A 27281-nucleotide genomic window follows, 5' to 3' on the forward strand; every position below is an offset into this window, starting at 1 on the left:
TTTCTAATTTTCTCATGTAATTCTACCACTTCTGTTGCAGAATGAGGTATCACTGCCAGACACTGCATCCTGATAAGCCAATTCCTTCTTTATCAGCAGGAAGGGCTTGGGATGAGAAGGAGGGAAGAAGATTGGCTTTGCAGAGCCGAACCTCTCCTCCAGGGAGCAGAGGAAGGTGACATCATCTTCGGGGCATCCTGCCTCAGTATTTTGTAGGGGTGGGGAGAGTTTAGGGTTAGGGGCGGGGTTGGACTTTGAGGCACTAAAGCCCTCCCAAGGGCTGTGGGGCTGATCTTGCAGTCAGGAAGGCCTGGCTGTTCCTGGAGTCTGGAAAACACTGCTTCCAGACCTTCCCCAGCAGTGTTAAATTGCAACTCTAAAGCTCTTTGGCTTTGGAGGAGCGTGTTTCACTGGTTTCTCATGGTTTGGGGGCTGGCTTCATCCTGGCATTCAATTCCTGCTCTGGCCTGAGGCTGGCTATTGTTTCAGGCACAGCAATTTTCAGCTGATGCAGCTCTGTCCTGGTTTAGGGCAAGTTTGGGAGATAATCCCCAAAGCAGATTCAATTGCCCCTCCCCCCTCCAACCGGTTCGGGAGAAGATATCTCCTTGGAGAAAAGTGGAAAGAAACCTGTTTATTAAGCAATAGAAACCAAACAATATTAAACAATAAAACAATATTAAACAATCCAAGGAAAAGCAAACTCAGAACAGTCCCCTCCCCAGGTTGCAGCTCGGCTCACTCAGTCTTTGACCAGTCTCTGGTGCTGGAAACGCCGCGGCCCAGGCCCGGCCAGGGGCCACAGGTGGAGCTGCCGGTGCTCTTCTGGGTGTTCAGTCCAGAGCAGGCTTGAACAGGTCCAAGAAAAAAGGAAAAAAATCACAATCCGGAGAACTTCTTTGCCTCAGCTAGATAAAACTAACTAAAAGCAAGGAAAAGGGAAAAAAGGAGCTCTGTCCGGCTGTCTGTCCATCCGCAGACAACACAGTCCAGGAGCAGGAATGTGGAGGAGTGAGAGCAGTCTGAAAACAAACTGCGCGCTTCTTCCCTCCCCTCGTCACTGTCTGGAAGAGAGTCTTAAAGGTGTAAAACTTATTATTCGGTATAAACAGAACAAGACAATTGGGGATAAAAGCATCATATAGTCAACCCAGGACAAGCTCCTTTTCTAGCTGATGGGCACCATACAGCTCTGAGTCAATCTTCCATGCATATGGATACCAGGCATGGTCCTTTACTGGGAGTTTTTAATTTTCTTCTAAAAAAGTTCATGTTTTCTCCAGAAGAAACTGTGGATGGTGCTAGTTTCTCTCCATCCCCATCTCTCTTTAGTGCTGGACAAGCTTTCTATGTAAGCTTTTAGCAAGTGTGTCAGTGGAGAGCAGTTCAGATCAGTTTCTGGGTGCAAATCCATTACTTTCCTGCCAGAAAAGAGCAGCTTTGACTGAAAATTTATTTCTCCTTTATTATGGCACGAGCACTTAATGCTGTATAAAAGGCTCAAGTCACCTCAAGAGTACCCTGCCTGCTGTGCCAATTAAAATGTAAGGCCCCAAAAATGTTGCTCTCTGGGACACTGTAAAAGGACTTAAACTTGTTCCTGTACTCTTGAGATAGAAAAGCAGGAAAAATACTGATGAGATGTTCTCAAGAGATTGGAACAACAAAAAACCCTTCACTGTCAACTTTCAAAAATCAGAGAACTTGAAAGGTAAAAAAATTAAACATAACAGAGAATATTTTACAAAGCATTAACTTAGCCCAATCAACCAAACAAAATGTGTTAATTGAGTTAGATTTAGATCATTAAGCCTGTTAAGATTTTAAATTACTCAAACATCTGAGAGCAGGGAAAAGGGAGAAGAAAGAGAAAGAGAGAATGACAGAAAGGAACCAACATAGCTATCACTCCTGGTTCCAGTGGTGTTCAGCTGATAGAAATTCCAAGAAGAGGTAGGATCAAGACATGTGGTGGCCACATATCCCAAGGTAAATAGCCTTTGGCTCTCCTGGGGCCTTCCCCCACATGGGGCTCCCACTCACCTGGCCATTTAGGAGCTGGGTTAGGGGCTCCAGACACAGGTGTGGAGCATTGCCTCTGGTGTGCCAGGGATCAGTGGCCACTGCTGGGCTGGGATACAGGCCTGGGGGTGTGGGGCGTGCCGAGTGGGGCATCGCCTCACCAGAGCAAGCCTTGATCTGCCCCCTTCCCCACATACAAGCCCCTGAAAAGTGTTGAGCCAGCAATCTCCTCTAGTCTCTCACAACAAGGTGTCCAGGTTCCTGTGCTTCTTGGCTGTCAAGACTCCACAGATTTGTGGCTGGATACTAAGAAACTTGGACATTTATTCCTTGCAAAAGCGGCAGCATGAGGGTTGTTTATTCTTTCGAAGGCCTTCCCTCCATTCTATGTCCTCTTCTTGAGGTAGTCCTTGTAAAGCCTCTCCTCTCTCCCCTTCTTCATGAAAATGGAGGGGAACAACGGAAAAAAACAATAGATGAAAGACTGAAAATGTTCAAGTTAGAAATGTAGTGAGGAAAAAAAAACCACAGTGCACAACAATAAGAAGAAACTTGTGCAAAAGGAGTAATGGCTTAAGCAACAAAGGTGAAGTGTCACATGGGGCCCCTGGAACAAAGACACGATGGCAAGGGCTTACAGAATGGTTCTGATGGTGGATGGGGGCTGCTGGTGCTGCCTGGAGCAGCTGTGCACCTGCAGTGGCAGTTTCCTGCTCCCTCTCTGCAGCAGGGATGGTGGCAGTGGCGATGGTGATGGGTGTCTCTCTGTCCCTGCAGAGCTCTGTTTGGCACTGCCACTGCCATCAGTCTGCCACGCTGGGCATGTGTGTGGGAATGGGATCTGCCACTTCACTGCCTCTTCCTACCACCCTGCTGGGCTCCACTTGGCTTGGCTGGACTCACTTGGGATCAGTGTCACCACTCTGGCTTGCCTTGTTCTGCTGGAGCAGAAAAACAGTCCCACATGCCACTCTGGCCCTGCTGGGTTCAGCTGTGTGTCAGAGCTGTCACTTCCGTGCCACCCATCTCAGCCCCATGTGCTAACAAATACTGTGGAAGGACAAAAATGGGGGAAAAAATGGTGGTGGTGCTTTGGTCGCAAGGTCTCCCTGTTAGAGTGAGTCAGACAGAATGATCCTCCTTGCATTTTCTGTCATGGCATTTCCCTGCTGAAATCCCACCCATGGCTATGATGTAAAATGTTTTGAATATAGACTGCTGAAAGATCCATGACCTTGTCTCTGTACCTAGGAGAAACTTCTAAATGTAATTAAAGTAGTGCTTCTCCTTGTTTGCTGCTTTCTAGAACGAAGGAAGGTCCAGCTGGAACAAGCCTTCTGGCTTTTGCTCAGCAGAAATAGTTGCCAAAGACCACTAATGTGGTTCCTCACATCCTGGTCCCTTCTCAGTGCTCAGCTTCTCAGTGTGGGCTCTAGGGGCTCAGTGTGTTTCTACTCTTACATGCCTTGAACAACAGGTGATGGACTAGGAGGGCTTTTTGTGTTGCTTTGTAGCAGAGGAGAACTTTGCAGGCATTTTTTGGCATTAGGTGTAGAGCAGGTCTGGTTCTATGCATGAATTCACAATCCAGCCTAGGGCGGCTGCTATTGTGATGTCAGCGGCCGCATCCCGGCGTTGTCAAGGCAAAGTTGCTGTGCTGAGGCCCAGAAGGGCTCAGTGTGCAGAGCAGCTCTGTGGCACGCTCACTGCAGGTGAACCTGCTAATCGACGAGGTCTCTGCCAGCAGGACTCAGAGTATTTTTGTTTTTTCCCACAGGCGTTGTCTGGTGCAGACTGGAGCAGCGCTGCTCGAGCCATGGAGGGAGTGTGTGCTGCAGTTTGCACGGCTTTTTCCGTGGCTTATTCTGGGTACTTTCTCACCCACCTGGCACGTAAGTAGATGTTGCAGCATATGGAAACCAAAATGCCACAAAAAGGCCTTTGGTTGGGTAAAGCCGCTGTCAACAGCTCCAGCCAAGAAGGGGGTGTCTCTAGCCAGTGGGGAGTGGGCAGCATTTGTAATGTGGCCTGCAGGGATTCTACTCCTCACATGGCACAGCCTGTGGCTATGGAGTTTAGAGTCTCCTCAGTTTGCTAGCTCAAGGAAGACAACTTCTAAGATAGGAAGAGTTGGAGAGCTTGTCAGGAGTCCTTGTAAAAGCTGTGCACTGCTCTCCAGGACTGAGGGAAAGTCCCTCAGTTCAAGTCTTTTTGTCTGCATTCCCTCATCCCAGCATGTGCCTGTGGACCTTGACACTTCCTGCACACTAAAAGAGCCATTTGTTCTGTGATGAAGTCACAGAATCAGCTTGGAAAAGGCCTCTGAGATAGACATTTCAGAGGAGTTCTTGTATGCTCCCGAACCCTAGAGCTGTTCCTGTGCTGTGTCACAATAGAACTGCCACCCTGGCTAAGGGGCACTTGGCTGAAGCTTTTCTGGGGAAAGGCTCCAGTGAGCTCATGGCAATTGCTGCATGCAATCTCTTGAGAAAACTGAAGCACAGGAAAGGGAGGAGCTGTAGCTCCTGCTGGGTGGGGTGGGGCAGAAGCAATGATTGTTACAGAACCACTGGGCCTTTCTGAGTCTCAAGTTTCTATGGGTTGAGTGGCCACAGAGGACAGAAGGTAGATACCAGGCAATATTTTGTGCTGTTGACTTGCTTGCTGTGTGACACAGGGGTTGCAGATGGAGTGGTGTAGTGAAAGCAGAATGCTCTGTCTTTGGGTTGACTTTTTGTGGGCTTGCCCAGCACAGGCAGTTTTCTTACAGCATCTGATTGTTTTTTTCCCTTGTGTGTTGCAGGTCACATCACCCGTGCCTGGAGAGAATCCGGTCTTTGGGTGAGTGGGAAAGGAGCCTCTGGCTTTGGTAGCATTTGACAATTGTGGAGCAAGCTGTGAGCTGGGCGTGTTGCAGTCCAGTGCCAGCCTGGTTGGATGAATGAAACTACAGTCCAGACCCTTTGCAGCAAGAGCAGCAGCAGGAGGAGGAGCCCAGGCTGTTTTCTCCAGTTCCTTTTCAGAGCTTTTAAGCAGCTGGAAGTGGGGTTGCTTGGTGGTTTAAGCCGTGACAGAATTTCCCCTGCACAAGAGAGCGCAGTCCCCTCTAATTGTCCCATTTTATTTGAGCTGGAACAACTTAGAATCCCATTTCTCTGCAGATGATTTTTCCTTAGTGCATCTGGGTCTAGAGCTGAATATAAAGAAGGTCACTTGTCCCTCACACTGCTCTCTGTCTGCAGAGCCCGACACCAACCTCGGAGGATCCTCTGGCTGCGTGTCTTCCTGCAGAAGAGGCCAAAGAAGAGGAAGATGCTCCCCAAACTGTGCCTGCTGCCACTGCAGGGCCTGAGCATCCAGCATCAGTAAGTGGCAGCTCTGGGTCGTGCTGTGCCTGGAGCAAAGTATAGCTGCAAATTTCTGATCAGACAGCACCTCCTGTGCCTGGCTGAAGATGCTGGGGGCCGGAATCTTTCCAGCCCTTCCCCCAGTCAGTGGGGCCTGGAAAAGGGGAGTGGAACTTGGATTGTTTAGGCAGCAGGTTCCTACTGTTCTGAAAGGGGCTGTGAATTTGTCTTAGCAAGAGACAAGAGGTAGCATTAGGATGTCTTTGGATGGTCCTGGGGTACAAGTGAGGCCCTTGGTGGCCAGTGGCTGTGCAGGCTCCCTGTCCCCTGTGAGGAGAGCAGTGCAAAGATGCAGTTCACAAGCTTGCAGGACATGAGGAGGCACTGTCCCCAGGAGGGACCTGGCCCTCCCCACAGAGCAGCTAAAGTCAGTAGCTAAAGGAAGAGCTGAGCAGCAGTGGGGCTGGTAGCTGAATATAGGTGAGGTGGTGAATGACAGGTTCTTCCTGTCCCTCATGCTGCTGTCTGTCCACAGAGCACAAGGGCAGCGTCAGCACCTGCTCTGGCAGCCTCTGTACCCGAGGAAGAGGCTGAAGAGGAGGAAGGTGCCAATGAACCTGGCCCTGCTGTCAGCCCAGAGCCGGAGCAAACAACACCAGTAAGTGCCCGCTTTGGGTAGCAGCGTCTTTGGTGTCATTTTGTCCGTCATGTAAAAGCAGCCTTTGGATTTTGTGCCTTGAGCTGTTGAAGCGGGTGCACAAGCTGAGAGGTGAAGAGCCCTGGGTGTGGCCAGCAGCATCTTCCTAGGGGCTTGCATTTGAAATGGGATGGGAGGGGCATCTCTGCCAGGCACATTTGTGACCCAAATTCATTTCTTGTCCCAGAGCTCCATCGAATCTGTCCTGGCACCTGCACGAGCTGCAGCTGAAGGCTCGGGAGAAGGCTCCAGTGCCCAGGCTGGAAGCTCAAGCACGAGCAGCTCGTGCACCTGGAGCACGACCAGCTCGTCTGGCAGCAGAGAGCAGCAGCGAGAGAGGACAGAGGACAAGTGCCTGGCCATGCTGAGTAGGTTCTTTGTGATCCTTGTGTGCCGGAGCAGTGCCTTGTGTGCGCGTGTGTCAGCATGAGCTGTCCCACCTCCTGCTCCTGCTCAGCTGAGTGCCAGGTCCTGAGGCCTCCTCCACACAGGACCTGTTGTTGTGCTCTGAGGTGGTGAGGGATCAGCGGGGTGTTGCTCCTGCCTCTGAGAGCAGCTCGGCCTGGTTTGGCTTTGCCTGAGCTTCCCTGTAGGCAAAAGGCCAGGCAGAGATTGTTTCTGGCTGAGCAGGAGGCCGTGACCTCGCGAATGAGTAGGCCTCAAGGAGCTCCTGCGGGGCCCAGCTGCTGTGGGCACGGCCAAGGTCATCTCCAGCACTCAGCCTGTCCTAAAGGCTGAGGGACCTCATTCCTGAGGCCATCACAGTAGCTTATAACATGAGCTGCTGCTCCTGAAAGGCTGAAGGGCATTGTTTAGGCAAAGCCCTGCTTAAAGCTGGAGATCTGGACTCTGCTGGAAGCACTTTGCAAATATTCTTCCTGTTCTGGAGAAGGCAGCTGATGACAAAAATTGATTCCAGAACCCAAGATGCCTTTGATGTTTGCAAGGATGAAAGCTTGTGTTGAATGTTGCAGAGTGTTCATTGCCAAGAACAGGAAGGCTTTGTTTTTCCTGCTGCCCTTAATGTTTATAGACAACAACCACTTCTCTTGGTTAGAGTTTTCTGATCCCTGTCTCCTCTGACTGTTTCTCCGTGTGCTTAGATTTTACTTCAGACTTTTAGTTTTGTGCTGGCTATCTGTGCTGCAGGGCTGCTTGTCTTGCTGCTGCTGTTTTTGAGGTGGTGCTGGTGTGGTGGTGTTGTTGTTTCCCGACTGACTGAGTTGAAAGGGCCCAGTGTCCCGGAGAGTGGGGCTGCCTTTGTGACCTGCTGCAGGGTAGGATTTCTTTTGAAGTGAGCATCTTTCCTTGGGATTTTTACAGAGATGCTGGTGAGTGAGGGAGATCCTGAGACTAAAAATACACAGAACTGGAGACTATTGGCAAAGGGTGAGTGCAGCCACAGTTCCTTCTTCAAAGGGAGGGGCAGTGTGTTTTGCTGGTGTCCCATCTCCCCAGAGTGACATCAGGCAAGCTCCAAAGCTGTTCAGACACTGTGTTAAGATGATGCCAGGTGATCTCTCAGTGCTGGCCAGCATTTATAGCTGTGGTCCAAAGGCACATCAGAGACACCTGGATGCTGGCAATGTCTTGTCTGTGGCAAAGAGCAGCACCTGGCAGCTCTCCTGTCCCTCAAGTGTGTTCGCACCTGTTTGCCACTTTTTGTAGGAGAAATAATTTTGGCATGTCATAAAAGAATACAGAGTACATGGGAATGAAATTAGGAGAAACTTCATTGCCTCAAAGGTCAAGTTAGCAGCAGAGAGCTGTCAGGGAACAGCTCTCAGTAACATTTCTTTCCAATATTTTGCTGCAAATAAAATTCAGTGGTCAGGATGACCACCACCTAGTCTAGGAAGCCAAAAGCAGAAATGAAAGGAGCTGCTCTCTTTTGTGGCTGAGGTTGCAGAAGGCAAAGATTCAGGGGCATGCCCAGTGGCAATGCACTCTAGAGGAAAAGGCATCATCTGCCTGAAGGCAGACCCCTCGTGGATCCTGTGGATCCTTTAGGACTTTGCTGCAAAGAATCCACCAAGCTGTTCCCTTTGAAAGCCAGCTCTGGTGACTGTAGATGGGATTGACTTGCAGCATTTTCTCTGTACAAGGTGTTCCAGTTTAGGGCGAATTTTGGAGGAAACCTCCAGAAAGGGCCCCTCCCAAAAGCAAACCCACATGGCCACTGCCTCCAGCTGGTTTGGGAATTTCCTTGGAGAGAAGTGGAAAGGAATTGTTTGTTTAACAGGCCAAGCAATCCCCAGCACACAAAATGAACAATACTGCATGACAGAACTCATTTGCTGCTCTGAAGAGATGGCAAGTTCAGAAAGTCTCTCCTGGGTGTTGTCACTCTGTTATTTGTCCCTCCAGTGCTGGGAAAGGCTGCAGAGTAGGCCCTGGTGGGCTACAAAGTGTGAGCTCTCAGTGTTTTGCCGGGTCCCAGTCTGGAGCAGGTTCAAATGGTTCCAAGAAAAGGGAAAGAAAAACAGTAAAGGGAAAACTCAGACTGCCTTAGCTAGCTAAACTAACTAAAAAGCAAAAGGAGTGTGGTGTTTGGCCCCGTCTGTGCCCAGACCACAACACGGGAGTTCTGTGTTCCAGCAGACTGCGGGGGAGAGTGCAGCTGATAACAAAACCGTACTCCCTCTTCTCCCGGCCCCTACTGTCTGATACAGTGTTGGAGGCACAGAATATAACATCCAGCATAAACAGAACAGGTGACTGGGGAAACAAGCATCATAACGTCACCCTAGAACAGAAGCCAAATGTAGAAGAAGTCGCCAGAAAAGTGGAGTCCTTCCAGTGTCTGGTGCACTGAAGAGAAGCAGCTGCCAATGGCTCTGGACCCAGAACACAGCTGCCTAAGGATCCTGTGTTTTGAGGACTTCTCCATTTGTGTATGCAGCAATGGAAGCCTTTGCCTGCTCTGGCTGTGCCTGGACACTATTGTCCTTGCAAGCTGGAGAAGGGATCTGTGTCTAGAGGCTTTCCTCCAATGGCTGTTACATGGCTTGAGGCTTCTCAGAAAGCCTGAGTGGTGGTGCTTGAGTTTGGCAGAGAGACTCCAAGGAGAGGTGTAAGAACACCCAACCGGCAAATTCCTGGAAAAATCCAACACATGCACAGCTAGAGAAAGAGAAAAGGGAGAAAAGACCCAGAGAAGAATCTGTCATGTTCCATTTACTCTTTGCTCCGTGACATTTTTCCTGTTGGACTGCAGTGTTTTGCACTAGCAGGGACTAAAGGACTTCTTCTTTCTCCGCTGCTGTTTTGTTTCTAGGGGTTTCGGCACTGTGTGCATGGCAGTGGAGACTGCCACAGGAGAAGAGGTAAGCCTCAAGCAGCGCCGCAGCTTCTGCAGCTCTCGAGTGCCCTCCCCTCTGCTGTGAGCACTGGCTGAGCTTTGGCTCGCCAGCAGAGCTTTGCTGCAAAGGCAAATGGAGTGCAGAGCAGTGTCTGCCTGCCAAATACAGTGGGGACAGGTTTTGTCCTTCTCAGCTGCCCCAGGGGATGCAAGGAGGCCAAGCGGTATCGTTCAGAGGAGGACACAGGGCTGGGTCTAAGTGCCCAGGTGGTGTCTCAGAGCATGGCACTGCTCTTTGGGGCTGCAGGGTTCCTGAATTCTCATTTCTGGCTGTTAGCCCATACATGGGAATGGTAGTCTTGTAGTCACCTGCAGTGCTGCCTTTGGAATGTGTGCTTAGAGAGAGAAAGGTCTGCAAGGATTGTCTCAAGGGCCCCAGTCCTGCTCAGAGCCTGGTGTACATCCCTAGAGGATCGAGGCATAGGTTATTTCTTTTTACAATCAGGCAGTAATTGCAAATATCAGTGGTGTGAAGTAAAGTATTTTAGTGGAACAAAATGCAAATACCTGAAGTGAAGAATTGCTAGGATTGTCTTTTTTGGAGGTGTCCTTAATGATGTTTTCATCATCACGGCATTTTTTCCGTGAAATATGTAGGGTTGTATTTCTTATGGGGAATAACCCTCAGGATGATTTTAGGACAAACAGCATTTTATCAGTCATGTCAGTAAGAGTTTGCTTTGTAGTTGTGCAATGCAGAGTGCCAGTGGTTGCTGGAGTAATGATCAAGCCCCCTAGAAGTGCCCAAGGTTTCCCAGCAGTTTTGCTGCATTTTTACTGGCACAAAATGGCTTCCTGCTTGCAAGAGGTGTGTCAATGACAATGGGAATGATAAAGGAAGGCCCTGGGGAAGACTGTGGGCACAGTGAGTGTTGTTAGAGCTTTGAGGTGGAGAGCTTAGACCGTGTTTCTCTCAGGTTTACAAGGCAACGGGTATTTGTCTCTCTGTCCTGGGAGGTGCCCAAGCACGGGGTCTGATGTCCAGTCACAAGGCAGTTTGGCCCAGCCCAGCTGGGGCTACTGTCATCCCATAATCACTGTCTGCATGTTCCCCTTGTGCTCCTGTGCCACAGACTTCTTTGGTTCATGGCTTTCCATGTTGTTTTAGGTGGCCATCAAGAAAATTAGTCTCCTGCAAGAGAGCAGCAGCGAGCTGTGCCTGAATGAAATCCAGGTCATGCGTGGCACTAAGAATGCCAACCTTGTGAACTATGTAGACAGGTGAGTGGTTCTGCTGTCCTGCCATGAAAGGTCATTCACATCCTGCAAGCCAGAGGTTCAACCACTCCTTTGGGCACTGGCAAAAGAGGATGGAGCTGTTAATTCCTGTTTCTGGGCTGATCTACAGCATCTTGGGAGGAGATTGCATTGGGGCTGCTTTCATCTTTCCTGGCATACCTAACTTGAAGGGCGCTTTCAAAGACAGGACTTGGCCCTGTCTTACTGAGCCAACAGCCTCCAAGTTCCTGTCCTCTCTCCACATTGTTTTGTTGGGTTTGGGGTTTGATTTTTTCCATGGGTCTGAAGTGCTGACAAAGCACTGTCTATTGTATTTTCCTTGGCCTGTTGCATTGGTGTGGATACTGAGCTGTCTTTTAAACTGCACAGAGTTCAAGCCCTGCAGAGCGTAGTGAATGACTACTCACTTCCTCCTGTGTTCCTCTGAGAGAGACACAGAAACAAGAATCCATCAGGTTGTGTAAGTGCATGCATTCATCTCCAGGCTGTTGTTTCCTCCTTTCAGCTACCTGGTGGACGAGGAACTCTGGCTGGTGATGGAATACATGGATGGAGGTTCTTTACATGATATCATAAGGGAGACTCACATGGCAGAAGGAGAGATAGCAGCTGTCTCTCGGGAGGTAAGGGATGGCACTTGTGCTTCCCATGGCTTGGTCGGAATGGTCCTTCCAAATGGTTGATAAGGAGAGGAGAGATTTCATCTTCCAAGCCTTTCTCTTATGTCCTTGGCAGTAGCAAGAGCATCAGAAGTGCCTGCCAGTGTCCCTGCCCTTCTTCTAGTGTGTTTGTCTTTGCCTCTCTAAACACTTGCCTGGAGCCTGTGTGTGCTGCATTCCTTCCCTGTAAGGGCAAAGGCACTGGTGGCGCAAAGTGAAGCAAGGAGCAAAGACAACGAGATACTGACAGGACTCTCCCAGAGCTCAGCCTCAAAGGAGAGCCTTGCATCCAAAGTGGTGTTTGCAAAAGCATCCACTGCTGTCTGGCTGCAGAGAGCACAGCCACTGCAGCGGGGCTCCTTCAGCCTGTGTTTGCAGGGCACTGGCCAGAGGAAAAATTGCCCTTTCTCTTTCAGAAGCAAACACACCCTCACTTAGAAAGGCACTGCTGTTCTCGTGGTGGAGCAGCAGGCTCTTGCCCTTGCCAGCAGCCTGTCCTGCCATGGCTCACCATCCCCCAGGAAGTCAGTGTTGCAGATGTGCCACTTTGCTGCCTGTGGGATGAAGTCCACTTAGGCTCGTGTTTCTTTTTCCTCTCTCAGTGCCTGCAAGGCCTGGATTTCCTTCACTCCAATCAAGTGATCCACCGAGATATCAAAAGCCACAACATTCTCCTGGGCTTGGATGGATCAGTCAAGTTGGGTGGGTGTTGCTGGCCAGGCTCAGCCGTGGCAGGCTGCGGTGTGGGGCTGCCTTTGGGTGGCTCCAGTTCCCTGCAGAGGGGCCTGTGGCAGTGCAGGCTGCCCTGCTGCAAGCACAGAGCACAGCCACAAGGTGCAGGGAGGTGTTGCTGGGAAAAAGGGGTCAGGGGTGGCTTTGGGTTGTGTGTGTCCCTTCCCAAGCAAGGCAGTTACAGTCTAATAGCTTCAGGGGACTATAATCCACTGCCTGAAACTGGGGGCTTTGGCTAAGTGGCCAATTCCATATTTCCTCGGTTGCAGTCCCAAGGAATGGCAGCATGGCCCCTTTACAGCTGGGTTCCACACTGCCTTCTTGGACATTGGTACAGTGGGGATTTCTTTTGTTTGCTTTCCTAAGTCACACTGGCTTGATCAGAGTGGTTTTTCCTCCTCAGCTGATTTTGGCCTTGCTGCTCAGCTGACCACTGAGCAGAGCAAACGGAGATCAGCTGTTGGGACTACTTACTGGATGGCGCCAGAAATTTTCACCAGGAAGCCCTACGGCCCCAAAGTGGACATCTGGTCCTTTGGCATTGTGGGGATCGAGATGGTGGAAGGAGCGCCTCCGTACCTGATGAAAACCTCCCGCACGGTACGCTGCAGCTGCTCTCAGACACTGCTGTCACCCCAACAAAATCTGCTCCCATTCTTCTGCCTGGGAAGCTTGCCAACACCTGAAAATGATAGGTTCCAGGCTGCACACTCTCTTGTGCTTCTTGGCCATATCATCCCCTTGCCATTTTTGTGCATGAACGGGACCTAAAAATCAGGATGCCTTTTGCTTGGCAGAAGCTTTGCCTAAGGGAGCAGTGAGCAGTGCTGAGCTGCATTTTATGGAATAATCCTTGGAAATAGAAGAGTTAGATGAAAGTCAGTCTTCCATGTCACTTGTAGAGGCTGTGTCAGTGCTCAGAGAAGCAAAGTGTGCTTTAGCTGAAGGAGTTGCTGCTGATTCCATTATCCAGTGAAATCAGGGGTCAAGGCAAGAGCCTTTGCATACTGGACTGGCTATGGCTGCCTCTGGCTTTGGGTTGTTTTAGTAGGGGTAGGAAAAGTATCGCCACCCTGTGGCAGGGAGTAAAGTGCCACTGGAGAGTGGAGCTTGTCCAGTGGGGTCTGTGTGAGGAGTTTGGGATGCGAAGGAGACAGGTAGAGTGTGGCAATTCCTTCTTCTCTAGGTTCAACAGCTGATAAGCACCGGGGCCCCCCCGAAGCTGCAGAAGCCCAGGCAGCAGTCGGCGTGGCTGCGAGACTTTCTGCACTGCTGCCTGGAGAGGGACGAGGACAGGCGCTGGTCTGCCCAGGAACTTCTGCAGGTAAAAGGCAAAGCGGCTGCAGGTCCTGGATGTGGAGAGAGAGGTGCACAGAATGCCCTCCTTTCTGTATCTTTCTCGTAGCCAGAGAAAGCCTGCTTCAGGCTGTGGGGAAAGTAGAAGTTCATTGCTTCTTTTTCTCTTTGGGCAGCATCCGTTTGTAACATCAGCCAAACCAGCCTCCACCCTGACACCTCTGATCATGGCCACGCAGCAGTTCATGGCTGACAGGAGATTCTAGCCCTGGAGGAGGCCTTTGTTGTTGTTTGTAGTTTGTAGTTTGTAGTTTATAGCTTGTAGTTTGTAGTTTGTTTTGAGCGATAGTCAGAATAAATACTATAATAAACAAACCTTTCGCTGTGTTGGAAGCTTCCCTTTGTTCTCACCCTGTGAATAAGCTCTAAATTTGCTTCTGAATGGTCAGGTGTTTCTTCTGTGTGGGAAGACCCATGGATGGGGTTTGTGGCACGGTTTGTTTGTGAGCAAAGGTCATCTTCCTTCATTGCCTCCAGGCCACAGCCTCTTGTGGAGATACAGGCTTGCAGCTGTGACTAGAGGAGCAGGGCAGGGCAGAATGGAGCAGAGCAGTGGTGTCACTGCTGGGGATGCTGCTGTACCTGTGGTTGTGTTGCAGCTCTTGGGAAAGGTTGGGAGTGTCTGTGTTGCTGTGGGCAGAGTGGGAGGGAGCCGGGCTTCTCCACAGGCTCAGGTGCAGGTGAGTGTCCAGTGGGAAGGCAAGTTCTGCCACAGGAACTGATGCCAACACAAGGGAGTACTACACATACTTGCCTTGGTGGAGTAATTTCATGCTTTGCTCCGAGGAGCTGGCAAAGAAGTCTGAAAATTTGCTGAATGTGATAAAAAGATACAGCTTTGGCAATTTGAACAAAAATAGGGTGTTTATTTAAAGGGGAAAAACAAAGGGGAGGTAAGAAAAAAGACGAAAGGAAAGAAAGAAAAAAGGATAAAGTCCCAGGCCCAAGGATTGAGGAAATCTCTAGCTGAACTGGCGTCTGGCCCCAAGGCAAGAACCTAAGGGCATTTCAGTGAATGCACTTAGTCTGCCCTCAAATCTGGAAAAAGGTCTCTAAAAAGAGATATTGACCAAAATCTGCAGTGTGGGGTCCCCTGCTGTAGCTAAGTCACAGTCCCAGGAACAGTAAAAGACAGCAAAGACAGCTCTTCAGGCCAGGCTGCCCCTTTGATGTTCCCAGTCCCCTCAGTCTGTAGTTGCAGTTCTGCCCCCATAGTCTCTGGTGATTTGTGCTAGTAGATGATGAGGTAAGATCTTCTTTCCCAGAGTGTGCTGTCATTGGGGTGGGATGATATCTCTGAGGTTTTTGATGGGAAGCTCTCTCATTAGTATGCACCATTGCTGTGGCATCAAGTAACCAGTTCAACCTGGAGTGGGTTAGAAATTGTCTGTAAAATGCTGCATGCTGTTGGTGAGAGGAAACTGCACTGGGACCTTTGAAAGTATAAGGCTACTTAGAAGAGATCATTAAATTTACAAATAATGTAAATAGGTTAAGAACGAAGGATTATGAAAATAATATGGTTCTTATTTTGCTACCTATTTTAACAGGACTGTTAAACATTCAATTGGAATGTACTGAATAACTAGTATAACTTTATAATGATTTTAAAATATTTACTTCATTAACTTGAACACTTTTATTTGATCAAATTAGTAACTTTAAACAGTTATAAATGCAAAAGCTAATTAACAGTTACAAATGTAAAACAGTCACTAATGCAGAAGCCATTTAAGGGGTTTTATAAATTGCAATGTCTCCCTTTTCCCCTTATGTTAATAATTGGCTTTTGCATTTACACAAAGGTGGATAGTTTTTCGTTGATAGTGTTTAATTGTTTAGAATTAACCTAAACTTGCTGGGCCTTTTTACTCTTTTTTCTATCTCTTTCGATTGGGTTGAGATTCATGATTCTCTTGACAGGTGGGGTAGAATGTTGGCTCGTTTGAAGATTTTGAATAGCGAACATGCTTTGTACTACTGAGGTAATTAGATGAATGAAACATGGGATTAAGCAGGGGAGAAAGAGAAGGCTGACTAAGGAAACTCCAAAAATAATTAAGGCTTTCTTCCACCACTCCCCAGAGAACATGTTTTTCCACTATTCAGGTGTAGTGAGGGAAAACCGGACTGGAACATGTGTAAGCTTTCTGATGTTTTGGGTAATTTTAGTAATAGTTTCACCATGGTCATCAATATGCAGACAACAGTCTGATGTGTTGAAATTGCCACATATTCCACCCTCTTTGGCTAATAAATAATCTAGGGCTAAAGAGTTTTGATATACAGCTGTTTTCATTTGCTTCTGATGGGCGTTGAAAAGATCAATTGCACTCTTGGCCTGATTAGATATGACTTGAATCAGGGCTTGTAGTCTAATAATGTGATTTAGCATGTAAATGGGAGTTTGATAGCCCCAGCTCCTGTCCTGAGCCCAAGTGGCAGGTCCGTAAGTTTCTAAAATTCTCTCTGGTGGCCACTCTTCCTCGCCCCATTGTTGCATTCCCCCTATTTCACATCTTTTTTGTCTCTTTAATTCATCATCTAGGGGAACTCCGAGCTGGTTTCCAGCTGCTTCTGATAGTAGAAAGGGGCTAGGTCGTATTGCTCCTAAGGTACAATTGCCACACCAGTGAGAAGGGAGTTTAGAATATGCTCTTTGCCCACAATTCCAGTATAAACCTTGGGGGGCCTCCCAAAATTGTGAAGGAGCGATGAAAGTGGAGGTCCAATGCTTAGAAACTTGGGGTAATACTGAATAAAGGCTGACTTTTAGGGTCCCAGCACTGATAAAGTTGTTCATTGGAATGTAATATGCAGTTCTTGTTTCTGATTTTCTTCTTTGACCAAAACGTATCTGGTTCGTTCAATATCCATCACATCTTGTGATTCTCAGTTAGTAAATATCTTTTACAGGTAGTTTCTCCGACTTCCTCAATATATCTTTTTCTCTTTCTCCAGATGCATTCTTCTTGGAGAACTGTTTCCTCAATAGCCAATTGTCTTGATCTCTTGGAGCATGGGAGGGGAAATAATTTAGTTTAAGTAATTTGAGGGGTCCAATACTGACTCCTCACCAAGGTCAGGCTTCTGATCTGAAGGTGCCTCGACAAACCCAACAATTGGTTATATTTTGATTTTTACTAATTTTTTTCTGCTAAAACAATAAGTAAGTTTTTATTGGTAGCTAGTGGATTGTCCTCTTTTTGTTTCTCCCTTTCAGTTATTAGAACTTCTCGAACCAAAGCAACTTGATAAGCTTTAACCTTTTTTCTTTTTTAAAAAAAATCTTCCTTTTAGGCTATATAATTAAAATTGAAACATAGCCAATTCTCTTGACCAGGACACTCTCCATTCCTTTTCTGGTTTGCATTTCCAATATTTCTACCAATCCACTGTTTTTTGCCTGATTCTCAGCATGTATTCAGTGTCATCATATTATAACAAAAGTGATTTACATAAGTATGTGCCTGGAATGAGTGTTTTATGAGGCAGGAGTTTCCTTTGGTCAGGTACACTGTATGTTAGCATTGGTGGCAGCAGACGCAGGCTCTGACAAGGGGGATCTACTGGATCCAGAGGGAGAGTATGAGGAGTAGGGCGCACCTTCCCTTCCCTCGCTCAGGGGTCAATGGGAAGATTGAAGTGCCGTGGTACTCTCTGATAGGTGGTGCAGACCTTTCAAGCTCTCTGGTTTTTCTCCTGGGTTCGAACCCCTTGGTTGTCATGGGAGTGTACCTGGATGCAGGAAGGGACCTAAATGCAGGAACGTCCTGCCTGGAACTGGCCTTGGTTCTATTCATGTTGTTTCTCCTAAGGAAATTTAAAAAAACAAAACAAAACAAAACAAAAAAAAAACAAAACAAAAAAAAAAAACAACAAAAAAACCAACAAAACTTAGTTATTGAGAGGAAAGGTCATTTCTCAGGGAAATGATACTCTTCACTGGTGGAGAAATGGAATCGAAAATTTGTAATAACTTGTTAAATAGTAACTACAACATCCATTAGATTCTCTTCTGTAAAACAGTGAGAGAATAACAATTGATATAATAATTTCAGGGATCACACCAGGGAGGACTGTTGTAGAGAGTAGTTCCTGGAGGTTTCTCATCATGTTGTGGTGGTGTTACTGGACCTTTTACTCGGCTGACGGAAGTGCACCCTTTTTCCTGTGCTCGGATGGCTGTTTCTGTGGTCAGTTGAACTTGGAAAGGACCTTCCCCTGATGGAGTCAGGGATTGTTCCTTCCTGCATTTAATAAGTACCTACTCTCCGGGGCATATCTTATGTAAATAGAAGTCTAAAGGAATGTTCTGGGGTACAAGACCTCTCTCCTTTAAGTCTTTTAGATTCTGGGCAATCTTTTGAATATACCTTTGCACATTTCTATTTCCTCACTCTTTGGCAGTTGCTTGATGCGGGGTGGCTAAATAGGGAAGCCCATATAACATTTCACATGGGGAACAACCTAAGTCAGCTCTGGGTTGGCTCTGGATTCTGAGAAGTGCAAGGGGTAGGCACTTTATCCAAGTCCACTTCATTTCTAACATCAGTTTGGTCCGGGTTGTTCTAATAGTCTGATTCATGCGTTCTACCCTTCCTGAACCTTGAGGGTGCCAGGGGTATGTAATTTCCAAGTTATTCCAAATTGAGCCAATTGTTGCAATACTAATGATGTAAAATGGGTACCTTGGTCTGAATCAATGTAATTTATAATTCCATATCTTGGGACTATCTGTTCTAGGATTACCTTACTTACTGTTTGAGCAGTGGCATTAACAGTTGGAAATGCTTCAACCCCATTGGTAAGGTGATCTACAATCACTAAGAAATACTTCCATCTTTGGACATGGGACATTTCTGTGAAATCAATTTGAATACTTTGGAAGGGTCTAATTGCAATTTCAATTCCTCCAGGTCTTGTTCTCCTCGTTAATTTTCTATTGAATTTTTGGCAAATTATACAATCTATGGTAATTTGATTAGCTAATTCATCAATTCCCTGACATCCAAAATTTTGAAGAAAGTTACCTGCTAAAGCTTTAGGTCCCCAGTGCATGGATTGTGGAGGTTCTGTAAAATTTCTCGAATGAGCTCTTTATTTAACATTTGGTGGCCATCAGGAAGATGCCACCGTCCCTCGGAATCTTCCTTTCCACCTAGTGATATGAGTTTCTGTTTTTCATTGTCTTTAAAAATAGGGATAGGAAGGGTGTTGTCCAGTGTACTCTCGGGTGTGTCTCTTGGATAAAATCTGTATACCTTTACTTCCCCCTCAAAAGCAGCCTCCTTTGCAGCATGGTCTGCTAGGATGTTTCCTCTGGTTTCTCCAGAGATCCCTTTTGATGACCTGGAACACGTACCATTGCAATTTCTTTCGGTAACTTAAGTGCCTCTAATTTTTAATATAAGTTCTTTGTGTAAAATGTCTTTGCCCTTAGATCTGAGAAACCCTCTTTCAGCCCAGCTTTTCCCAAACGTGTGGACTACTCCATATGCATATTTAGAGTCAGTATAAATGGTTCCAATAGCTCTGTCTAGTCTGTGCAATGCTTTTTCCAAAGCATCTAATTCACATACCTGGGTAGACCAGGAAGGTGGTAGTTTTCCTTTTCTAACATGTACAGTTGTTTTCCATCTCTGATGGAGTATCCAGAGCACCTCTTTCCATTTACTACTCTACATGATCCATCGATGAACAGGATTTCTCCTTCATCTAATGGGCTCTCTAGGAGGTCTTCTTGAATTTTTGTTTGCAGGTTTATAAAAACTATGCAGTTGTGCATGAGATCTTGTTTTTGGGGATTCCACATAGGAACTGTGTGGGATTGGTGTGGGTGGTTGTTTTCAGGGTTACATTTGTGGAATGGATGAGGGTGCTCCCATATTGTGTAATATGAGAGTCTGTTAGCCATTCGGCTGCTCGTTGTTTAAGAATGGTTTGGATGGATTGTGGTATGTATTCTATCAGATTTCTCTCAAATGTAAGTTTTTGGCTGGCTGTTACTAGGATGGCTGCTGCAGCGATTGATTGGATGCATGTTTGCCATCCTTGGGACACAGGGACCAACAATATGGACAAGTAGGCTACAGGTTTATGAAATCCTGACCACTCTTGGGCCAAGACCCCGTAAGTAATTCCTATATAGGTTTAATATATAGGTGAAAATCTTCTTCTAGTGAAGGAAGAAAGAGAACTGGGGTCTGAATCATCTTTTGCTTTAAATTGTCTAAGTTTTTATTATCCTCTTGGGTCCAATTAATAGGTTCTGATGTAGTTAGTTTTTCATATAAAATTGTGACACTTTGTGTGTGTTAATCAATCCATATTCTACAATACCTCCTTAAGCCTAATAATTGTCTAACCTCGCTCTTTTTTTGTGGAGGTTGTAAATTTAAAATTCCTTCTATCCTTTCAGTACTCAATTTTCTGGTACCATGACCAATTACATGTCCGAAATATTTTACTTCGGTTTAACAAATTGTAATTTGGATTTAGATACTCTTAGTCCATTCTCTCCTAGAAGGTTCAGTAATTGATTGGTGCCTAATTTTACAGTGGATTCTTGCTCTCTGGAGAGTAGTATGTCGTCTACATACTGTGTTACTTGTGTTCCTGAGGGTGGAGAAAAGGAAATGAACAGCCTCTCCAAGGCCTGACCGAAGAGTGTGGGAGACTCCATGTACCCTTGCAGTCGCCAGGTCCAGGTGAGCTGCTGTTTCCTTCCAGTGTCTGGATCTTCCCAGGTGAAGGCAAACAGGTGTCTAGAAGGAGAATCTAGAGGGCATGACCAAAATGCATCCTTCAGGTCAGTTACTGAGAACCAAGAGTGCGTAGGTGATAACTTAACAAGGTGTAAGGGTTTTGTACTAACAGGCACACAGCTTGCACTCTTTTATTTACTTCACGTAGGTCTTGAACTAGCCTGTAGCCATTGTCAGGCTTTTTAATAGCAAGAATGCTGTGATGTATGTGGAAGTACATGGCTCTAGTATGTTATCATGTCACAGTTCGGTTATTATGGGTTTTAGCCCATACCTTTTGGTCTTTGTAAGGGGGTGCTGGGGTACTTTTGCTGGTTTAATATCTGGAAGGAGATTAATTACAATGGGTGTAATGTCCATTTTATCCCAGTTACCTGGTCGGGCCTACACTGTAGGATTAATCAGTTGTTCATCTTGTGTGGATAAAGTAAACAATTTGACCTTCATCCTTCCTTCTTGTGGAACTACTCCAACTTTCAAAGGTATCTGGAGATCCCGGCCAAGTAAGTTGTTACCTGCTGGAGGTAGAAAAACAGATCTCCATTTCTGGTTAGTCCATTACCCTTTATAGTGACATTCATAATGATGGGGATGGGTAAGGATTCCCCTTTAGCAGCACAAATATTGAAAGTGTCTTTGCTTATGGCACATCTATTTCGTTTTTCACTTACACAAGTTCTCTCTGCTCCTGTGTCTACTAAAAATTCCATTAATTGTACTTGGGGTCCTATTCTTGATTTTATCAAGGGCTCTTGAAGATGGTTTTTGTGCCCCAAGAAGAAGAGCCCCTGACCCCCTCAGTTCTCTGAGGGTTGATTCTCCACTTAGAGAATCTCTTAAGTCCCTCAATGTCTTAAAACAGCAGGATTGCATATGGTCTTCTTTCTTACAATAAAAGCAAATAGGTTTCTTTAATTGAATATTCTCCCCATCCTGCCTAATTGGTTTAGGAATTTGGACAGCAGCCATCATCTTAGCTTTAGTCTTCATTTTCTCTTCATTTCACCTGGCATAAACTTACTGTGCTTCAGCTAATAACTCATCTAAACTCCTTTCTGGCCATCCATCTAATTTCTCTAATTTCTGTTCTATGTCAGGCCAAGAATGTAACACAAAGTGGACCTAGAACATTGTCTTCCCTTCTTCACTATCTAAATCTCTTTCTAAATATAATTGGATATTATTCTTTAGGCGAGTTATACAGTCAGTTGGGCTCTCATCTTTTTCTTTTTCGCTACCAAAGGCTTTCTTCATGTTATTAACTCTGGGGACTGCCTCTTTTATTCCCCTTACAATTCGGGTTCTGTATTCTGCTATACATTTTCTTCCCTCATCTGAGCTAGGGTTCCATTCTGGATCTGTTAACGGTAATTTCTTCTCTCCAGTTGTTCCTAAATTATGTTCTCTGTCCCATATATTGATCCCTGCAGTCTAAATAACTTTTCTCTTCTCTGGAGAGAAAAGGGTTTGCATTTTTGAATTTCATTTGCCCCTAGGGTAAATCCTAGGGCCTAAGAACTGGTAAACTTTTTCTGACAAACCTACTGGATCACTGAATGATATCTCCATTTCCTTTTTAAAATGCCTCACTTCTGAAGAGGTGAGGGGTGCATTTCCATGTCCTATTCCACCTTGTACACCCCCCCCCCCCCCCCCCATTGTGACCTCTCTGAGGGGTGGCACCTTTGTTTTATCTTTACTGCTGGAGCAGGAGGAACATTTTTGTACTGCTAGGGTTCTCCTTCAAGTGAAGAAGCCTGGACCTTCTTGATTGGATGGAACTTCCTGCATGGCTGAATTTGTAATTTGCCTGGAGGATGATGATAGAATATACGTTTCTTCTGATGTCCCACTGCTACTTTCAACTTCTTCAGCCCTCTCAGTTACATGAGTCGTTGAAGCCTCCAATGACTCAGCTGCAGTTGCAGCTGGTTCGTTAGGAGGTGCAGTAGGGGGCAGGAAATTTAATGGGTCCCACCTTGGTTGATTGGTTTTCCTTGTTGTGTCTTTATCATTGATCATTACAGAGAGAATTTGGTATGTTTTATCTGTTTCTACTTCCTTTTCGCTGTTCCAATATTTAAATCAGACCTCCACATACTGCAATCCAAGTCTGCATTTAATTTATTTTGGACGTAATTGTAAAGTACTTTGCAAATCCACATCCTGGTAGACCCATGCTTCAGCCAGCGCAGACCTTATTTTAATTTCTTCTTTGGCCATTCAAACATGCAATGCACAATCTTGAGCCATGGGTCTTTATCTTTAGTAAGTTGATGTCCTTCCCATTGTTTTAACATGGTTCCCAAGGGATTCTCAGGGAAGATTCTGTATTTCTGTAATTGCTTGTTGTTCTTCCTATGCTTTTGTCCTATGCTTTTGTCTGATATTATGGGGGGAAAATAAATTAATAAATATTTAATTAACCAAGGTGAGTATAATGATTTGAATAGAGATGCTGTATTACAATGTTGAGAAAAATGAAACCTTGGGAATTAAAAAGAAATGAAAACTAAACCACTCAATATGGCTGTTGTCCATCTGTGGGAAAAGGTATGATCCCTCCCTGTGGGTATGATCCTGTGTGGGTGGATCATTGGGCCTTTCCAAATGGCAAATTAGAAGCACTCCACGCCCTAGTGTGACAACAATTATTAAAAGGACACATTGTACCATCAACTAGCCCCTGACCCCTGTCTTTTTATAAAAATCCTGGCAAAGACAGATGGAGGTTATTACAAGACTTTTGGAAAGTAAATGATGTTTTAGAAGACATGGGCCCCTTGCAACCAGGCCTCTCCTCACCTTCTGTGCTTCCCAGGGACTGGCAGCTCACAATCCTTGATATCAAAGACTGTTTATTCAACATCCCTCTCCGTCCCGCACTCCCAAATTCACATTTTCCATACCAATCATCAACTGTCAAGAACCCTTTAAAAGATATCATTAGGTCACATTGCCACAGGGAATGAAAACTTCCCCTGTTTTATGTCAAATGTTTGTGGCTGGGATTCTATCTCCAATCAGGAAAGCCTTCCCTGAAGCTATAATTCGGCAAAATATGGACGACATTTTAATTTGCTCCCAAGACAAGACTTACCTTAACACAGTGATCAGAAAGACTATGACAGCAGTTGAAGATGCAGGTTTTGATATGGCTCCTGAAAAACCCAGTAGACCTCCCCATGGAAATACCTTGGATTCCTAATCAGTGAGCCAGCCATTATTCCCCAAAGTATCTCCATCAAAGATAAGGCTCAAGCGCTAAGGGACTTACAGCCGTTGTGTGGCTCCATCACCTGGATCCGACCACTGCTTGGACTCACGAGAGAAGAGCTGTCCCCTTTGTTCAGCCTACTGAAGGGGAGCCATGACCTGACTTCCCAGCGCATCTTAACCCCAGATGCCCACGACGCGCTGCGAAAGGTAGCACCTGCTATCTCATCTCGAAAAGCACACCACGTTGACCGCTCTCTAACCTCCCAGTTTGCTATTCTTGGTAAATCCCCACATTTCCAGGCACTGCTTTTTCAGTGGGACCGGTCTTCTACAGAACAATTGTTAATTGTAGAATGGGTATTTTTGCCACACCAAAAAAACTATTACAATCCCTGAAGAGCTTTTAGCTCAATTAATCATTAAGGCAGGAACCGCCTCCGAATCCCTGCAGCATGTGACCCAACATACATTTGTCTAGCATTTCAGCTACACAAATTAGAATCCCTATTACAGACAAATGAACACCTTCAGTTTGCTTTAGACAGCTATCCCGAACAAGTCTCTATTCATTATCCAAAACACAAGCTACTAAAAGATACATTCAATCTCGTCCCAAATTCTCTAAAAGGTAAGGTTCCTCTTAAAGCCCTCACAGTTTTTACAGATGGCTCTGGAAAATCAAACGAATTGGTTATCACTTGGAAGGATCCGAAAACTCAGAAGTGGGAGTAGGATGTTCAAGTCGTTGAAGGAACCCCGCAAATTCCTGAGTTGGTTACTGATGTCAGAGCATTTAAAAAATTCCAACAACCTTTTAATCTAGTAACTGATTTGGCCTATATTGCCAGGACAGCTAAAAGGGCAGAAAACACCATGCTAAAAGAAGTGTCTAATCAACAATTATTTGGCTTCCTCTGCAAGTTGGTATGGCTTGTCTCCCACTGGGGAATCAGAAGGCAGATCTTCTAGCTGTGACTGGTAACACAAATCACAGTCCCATGTACTGGGAAAGGTGCAGCAGATGCTGCCCAAGGCTTTGTTGTGCTGCTGCCCTAAAATACGGAATTCTGGAGTATAACGTTGACCCAACAAAGCAGCAGCACCGCCACCAAAATGGGCTTTGACTCTCTACAAATCGATTTCTCAAGGTCTGGCACCCTCAGATTCCAATCAGACCCTTCATTCCCCACTGCTTGCTAACATCAGCCATCCGGGCTGCCTTCATGGAGATGCTGCCGAATTTTAGAGATTTTTTGTAGCACCCCAGCGTATCCCCAAGAAGGAGCTGCCACTGCTATGGCACCTTTAATACTTTCCTTACCGGCAAAGAGCAATTTGCTTCACAGAGAGAGACAGAGAGAGGGAGAGAGAGAGATTATTTTGGGTAGCAGAAAATGCGTAACCATGTGTCTTCACTAGTTTGACTGAATGTAAAAGCCGTGCCCTAGACATGTGAGGAGGAAAACCAGAGATAAATAGATGTTAGGCATAGAGGTAGAAATAAGACATGTACAACTAGAGACAGCCACATATTTATCCCACCCCCTTAGAGCTGTGGTAAAGAGGAGTATTTTCCTCCAAGTGCTGGGTTGGCAGCCTGCCGCAGCCCACTGCAATATCCAGCCCTTTTCTCAGCTCCGCGGGGTTTGGAAGAATTTGCTTAGGCCAATAGACTTTTCGGGTGGACGCTGCGAATACCAGCTTTCTGAGAGGAAGGAAGCACTGATAAGGATTCTTTGATTTCCAGACTGCGGGCAAACGGAAGAGGAGGAAAAGCCCTCCCAGGAAGGAGACTGGGGAGACCGGGAAGAGAAGCCGCAAGCGGGCTGGCAGCGCGGAGTGTCCCTGTGGCCAGCCGCGCCAGCCGCCCCAGCCGGCGGGAGGCCCCTTTCCGTGCGGGCAGTGCCAACGGTGCGCAAGCTCCTCCTCCTCCTTCTGCTCCCAGCTGCCCCTTTGGCCTAAAGCACGCTGACCCTTTCCAAAGGCACCACAGGGCAAGCTGAGGCCACTTGCAGGATCGCCCCTGGCAGCCCTGCTCAAGCTTACAGCCCACTTGGAACCCAAACAGCTTCGTTCAAACCCAGCATTCCCAGTGAAACCTTGCCATGCCCCAACAAGACACAGTTCATACAAGCAGGAACACATGCATCAAAGCTTGCTTTGCTGCTGCTGATCCAATTAAACCTAGGATGAAGCAAAAGGAGGAAGACATTTCAAAGAATTGAAACCAGAAAGATCAGACTCATGGTGCTGATCAATTTAATAAATACGTAACAGCCTGAAAAGATGGAAATTCATCAAAAAAGGGAGATCTCGGCGCTTGGCTTAATGGTGTGTATGAAGTTAACAATGGATGGTTTGTTTCCTGTCTTCCAGGGAGTTTGAAACCATCAAGGAAAGGAACAAGCACAGGAGAAGACATCGCCCACGCAAGGATGCACAGCCTCTCCCCAAGAAGAAAAGGCCAAATTAGCCCTACATTTGCCCCAGGCTAGCAAGAGTTAGGCGTCAAGAGGACCAGATAGAAATAAGATTGTTTTTCAAGGTTTTAGGATTCTTTATTCTTCTTTTAGTTTACCTGTTAGGAATCTCTCTGTTTATTAGTTAAGATACATTAGTATTTTAAAGATGTATTAGTAGTGTTAGATTTAGCAATAAATGTAAAAGGTTTGGTGTTTGTTATGCTTCAACTTTCCCCTTTTTGTCTTTGTTGAGGCACGATCTGTCTATATCATTAAACCAAAGTTTGTTCCATTTTGCCTTCTTGTCTGTATTAAATTCCTGGAGGCAGTATTCCTTACATTTCCTTGGTGTTGGAAACTCGGCATTTGCCCTGAGAGAGCAATGGGGGCACATGAGTCCCCCCCAGGCCCAGCCCCTGGCTCAGCTGGCAGCACTTCCAGAGGCGTGTCCCCGTTACTGCCAATGAAATCATGGTGGAGCTTCCTGCTTTGAGTCCTGAACATCTCAGCTGGGAGTGGCTGGGGAGGCTTTGCTGAATTCAGTGCACAGGATCTAAAGGAGTGCTCTTGTCTCACTGTACTTGCTGGGATAAAAGTAGCGGGTTGCGGCCATTTTGTTGCCCAGCAACATAACTTTGTTTCATTTTGGGGGACAGATGGACTTGAGCACCTTGGAGGACTTTTCTAACCTCTCTGATTCTAGAAAAGAAATATCCACATGCACCACAAAGACACCAGGAGTTCAGATTCAGTTTCTCTTTAAAGGACCAGGCTCTGAGCCTCCAGTAATGTCCTTAGCTAAAGCAGAGCAGCTGTGAACCTGATCCTCTCACTTCTCACAGCTTTGGTATTTGCGCCAAAGAAGAATCCAAGTCACTCTTTTACCGAGCCCAGCAAATGGCTCTGCCTAGCAAGGCTTTGGCAGCAGGGGCTGTGGAGGATGGCGAGGGGGCGAGGCAGGGGGGAATGGCCAGGCTGCTTCTGGGAAGCCGACCAAAGCTTGCCCTTGCCTGCTGGAGCCAGTGCAGGTGGGATCTGGAGCCTACAAAGTATCTGCCTTGCAGTGGGCCTTGTTCCAGATGTTTTCCCAGCAGGTGGCTGGCGTGGGTGTAACATGCAGGCTGGGAAGGAAGCAAGATTTGCTTTTGCTTAAACCTTAGGCAGGAAAGCAGTACAAGTGGCTGGGTTTTGCCATATCTGGCACCTAAGTATTCAAACAAAGGTGAAGGCCATTAGTGTGGAAAAGAAATTCTCTTGGTGTTCCTTCCTTAGAGGAATGCCAGAGTAGTAGAGATGAACATTCCCCCTTCTTCAAGGGAGCTGGAAGAGAGACCTAGAAATTCTGCATGACCTGTTGACTACAGCAATGCTGGTGCACTGCCCCAGTGTGTGTGTCCCCATCAGCTGCCCTGAGAAACAT

At 46.5% G+C, this 27281-nt stretch overlaps 2 protein-coding genes and 2 long non-coding RNA genes across 5 annotated transcripts; 2 read left to right on the top strand and 2 right to left on the bottom strand.

Moving 5' to 3' along the window:
• Positions 1-1524: 1524 nt before the first annotated feature.
• LOC135293047 (uncharacterized) lies at positions 1525-3711 on the bottom strand. Its single transcript, XR_010355195.1, has 2 exons — positions 2926-3711; positions 1525-2458 (listed from the first exon to the last, which is right to left on the bottom strand). It is a non-coding gene; the product is annotated as an uncharacterized LOC135293047 (long non-coding RNA).
• Positions 3693-6334, top strand: LOC135293046 (eukaryotic translation initiation factor 4 gamma 1-like). The gene is made up of 4 exons (XM_064407051.1): positions 3693-3914; positions 4826-4863; positions 5265-5387; positions 5905-6334. The coding sequence occupies exons 1-4, from the start codon at positions 3839-3841 to the stop codon at positions 6046-6048; spliced, it is 381 nt and encodes a 126-aa protein (XP_064263121.1). The 5' UTR covers positions 3693-3838; the 3' UTR covers positions 6049-6334.
• Positions 6335-6481: 147 nt separating this feature from the next.
• LOC135293045 (serine/threonine-protein kinase PAK 3-like) lies at positions 6482-15100 on the top strand. Its single transcript, XM_064407050.1, is given in 9 exon segments — positions 6482-7421; positions 7424-7455; positions 9344-9392; positions 10536-10648; positions 11172-11289; positions 11928-12027; positions 12461-12657; positions 13244-13381; positions 13530-15100. Coding segments are annotated over 9 exon segments (867 nt in total). The 5' UTR covers positions 6482-7391; the 3' UTR covers positions 13620-15100.
• Positions 14223-25169, bottom strand: LOC135293049 (uncharacterized). Of its 2 annotated transcripts, none has more exons than XR_010355196.1 (4): positions 20555-25169; positions 20016-20193; positions 17020-17226; positions 14223-14779 (listed from the first exon to the last, which is right to left on the bottom strand). It is a non-coding gene; the product is annotated as an uncharacterized LOC135293049 (long non-coding RNA). The 2 variants fall into 2 exon arrangements; XR_010355197.1 differs by having other exon boundaries at positions 18447-20193.
• Positions 25170-27281: the final 2112 nt, after the last annotated feature.

The sequence above is a fragment of the Passer domesticus genome, unplaced genomic scaffold, assembly GCF_036417665.1.
Source record: "Passer domesticus isolate bPasDom1 unplaced genomic scaffold, bPasDom1.hap1 HAP1_SCAFFOLD_66, whole genome shotgun sequence".
NCBI lineage: Eukaryota > Metazoa > Chordata > Aves > Passeriformes > Passeridae > Passer > Passer domesticus.